The 3,060-nt window shown below is 47.3% G+C and overlaps 1 protein-coding gene across 1 annotated transcript; it reads right to left on the bottom strand.

Moving 5' to 3' along the window:
* Positions 1 to 296: 296 nt before the first annotated feature.
* Positions 297 to 1,214, bottom strand: LOC131245603 (transcription factor bHLH149-like). Its single transcript, XM_058245176.1, has one exon. It carries the CDS (start codon positions 1,069 to 1,071, stop codon positions 511 to 513), a length of 561 nt encoding a protein of 186 aa, XP_058101159.1. The 5' UTR covers positions 1,072 to 1,214; the 3' UTR covers positions 297 to 510.
* Between the last annotated feature and the right edge of the window lie 1,846 nt (positions 1,215 to 3,060).

Below are 3,060 nucleotides of genomic sequence, written 5' to 3' on the forward strand. Positions count from 1 at the left end.
TCATGGGGTGCCTAAAAATCAACCGTCTGTTCAAGCTGTGATACATCAGGACCGTACAATTCCTCATGAGTCATGAGAGTATAAGAATCTAAACTCAACCAGCCGGCCCACCTAAAACTATTATTCAACTCAAATAGCATAGAATAGAATATACATAAGCACATGCGCACGACTTACTAAAATCCCAATACCTTACAAAAATCCCGGGAATCGTCTCGAAATTCGACAACCTGACCAAAATGCCCCTACTCAGTCTCAGAAATTCCTTCCGTGCCCTTCAGATTAAAACCCGAAAATACCCTTAAGGAACCAATTAAATTACCGATTTATTCGAAATTAATTCCAGAGGAGAGAGAAAAATCGAGACGGGTATGCAATCAGACGCCGTTGTGGTAGTCGGAAAAAACCAACGAAGCATATACAATTTTAAGAATTTACAATAATACCCTCATAATTATTAACAATTTCACCCTCGCCTTTCCCCAAGAAGACAAAAAAAACGTTGAAGCGTCAGCTCTCCTCTGCAGCGGGACTCAGGCTCGTGGCCGCAAGAAGATCGGCTAACGTGCGCATGGCCTTCACCTGCATCTCCAGCGCTGCCACGTAATCCGCCGCTTCTTCTAGAAGACTCGGCGTCGATACCTTCCGGCAGCCCGGAACCAATCGCGCGAGGATCCGTAGCCGGTCTTCCACCTTCTCTTCCTTCTTCGGCTGAGATGGAGCTGGAACGGGAGCCGGTTTTCCTATCCGCGGACGGGTCGAGGAGCACCGCCTTATCTTTCCACCCGCTTTCAGCCACAATTTACGCTTCCGCCATCGGCTCGAGAGAATCGCCCTGCTCCACCGGGTCTGGCCTTTCGCGGTCAAGGCCAGAGCGGAATCGGCCGCCTCCTTGATCGCGCGGGATGGAGCGAGGTTAGACGGCTGCGATGAGTTCTTGGTGGATTTCAGCGCTTCCAGCAGTTTCTGGCCGTAGATTCTCTCCTGGGAAACGGTTCTCCATTTCGTCTCGGGGTTTTTCGGAGAACGTTTTTTCTGCGCCGGGTTTCGGGAAAGGGTGTCGACGGGCATGGTGGCGTATGTTAGGAGCGTGTGCGCAGTATAAGAAAGGGCGTGGGTGAAGGATTAGGAGAAGATGTCGAAATTCATTTCACCGGTTGGGCTCGGATATTTATAGAGGTTGGCTGGCAAAGGGTTTGATTGCGACATTGGAAGGGGTGCGAAGGTTAAGGGCAATGCGCACCCTCCCATGGCTTCACATGGTGACACATTTAATATGCCTACCTGGGCTCCCCACTCAGGGAGTGCGTGTGGGACCCACCATTTCTTCTGAATATTTACTACATACGCCCTCAGATTACGACCATTCATACGCACACGTGTACCACGATCCAATCCAACAGATAAACTTACAGCGATATTTTGGATTTTTGTGGTTAGTTTCATCAACGATAAGATTATTATTTGACGGTCTAGATTGGGTTCTGGAGTGCATTTGTGGCTGGGCGTATATGGTGCTGGTGCATCTCCCGAGTATTGAAGTATTTCTCTTTCCTTTTCAAATTCATCTTTATTTTTATTTTTATTTTTATTTTTATTTTCTTTTATTTATTATTTTTAATGTTTTCCTTTTTAAGGTCGGAAAGTAAGTTGGGTCGGTGGCGAATGTATGCACGTTGCATCCAGCATACATACTGGAACAACAGAATCGCTAGAGCGATTCGCGGGAGGAGGATTGAAGATGCGATTTGCGGATAGGAGTCGGTGTGTCACACGCTATTAAGATCCAGGCCATTCATTACGAGGGCCACGCTGATTACATTTCATGGTCTATAAATAAGATGGTTTAATTATCAGGTGGTCCACGTTTATTCGTGACAGGAAAGTTAGATTTATAAAAGAGAGATGGGTATGTGGCTCACCTGATGAGTGGAGCAGTTGACCACAGTCAATCCACCTGGTGAAGAACCCGGATCTCTCACACCTATGGAAATTTAGCACGTGTACCGCGAATAGCCGCTTCGATCTTCCCATGCGCTAATCGCCTGGCATATACGATTCATTCGACTTTTGACATGTGTTGTGGCGTTTGGAAACTTCGGTGAATCGCCGGATCCCCGACTGTGGGGTCCACATTGACGTATTTTTCGTACATCCACTCCGTCCATCCGTTTTGAAAGATCATTTTATAGAATGATCCAAAATATGAAGTAGATTCAAGTCCTAGGTCCATCACAGCAGAGGATGAAGTGTTTCTTGAATATCCACCATTAAAAACTTCTTGGGGACCACCGTAATGTTTATTTTCCATCCAACCTGTTGAAAACGTCACAATGACCCGGATTAAGGGGCCACATAAATATCAGCTTGATCCAAAAGCTTTCGTGGCCCACAAGAAGTTTTTAACAGTCAATCAGCACTGTTTCCTGTGGTGTGGTCCACCCGAGATTCAAATCTTCTTAGTTTTAAGATCATCAACTAAAATGGTCTTTCAAACGGATGGACGGCGTGGATGTAAGGTAAATACATCAAGGTGGGGCTAGGATCAGAGATCCACGGGGATCCACCCACGCCGCGCCCCTTCGAGATGGTATTTCCAACGGAGAACCGATCACGTACCGGCAAGGTACCGTTGCTTGTGGTGCCCTACCGTACAATCTTACCCACAAACGTGCTAGTTGTGCAGCACATCAGTACCATGAAAACTGTTGGCACCCTTCATTAAGGTCACCTGGAACAAAAATCAGACAAAGCCTATCACCAGGTGGGCCACACTGTTGGAATCAATGGACAACCGACGGTCTGAATCAACGTACAGATATGGCCCACCAAACGGCCGGGTTATCTTAATCTTAGAGAAGGGGTCATCATGATGCCGGGGCCAGACCATTTTCAAAGTCCTACCCCATTGACGTGTCAGCGGGCAAGACAAACGGTACCGCATGTATGTTTGTGATGAGTCCTCATCCTATGAAAAGGTATCCTATCGCGTGCTGCACTACGTGGCACAAGCTGTATGGCCTATGGGCCTACTTTTGGGGCCCGTTTGGCCAGGTGGAT

The sequence above is a fragment of the Magnolia sinica genome, chromosome 5, assembly GCF_029962835.1.
Source record: "Magnolia sinica isolate HGM2019 chromosome 5, MsV1, whole genome shotgun sequence".
Taxonomy (NCBI): Eukaryota; Viridiplantae; Streptophyta; class Magnoliopsida; order Magnoliales; family Magnoliaceae; genus Magnolia; species Magnolia sinica.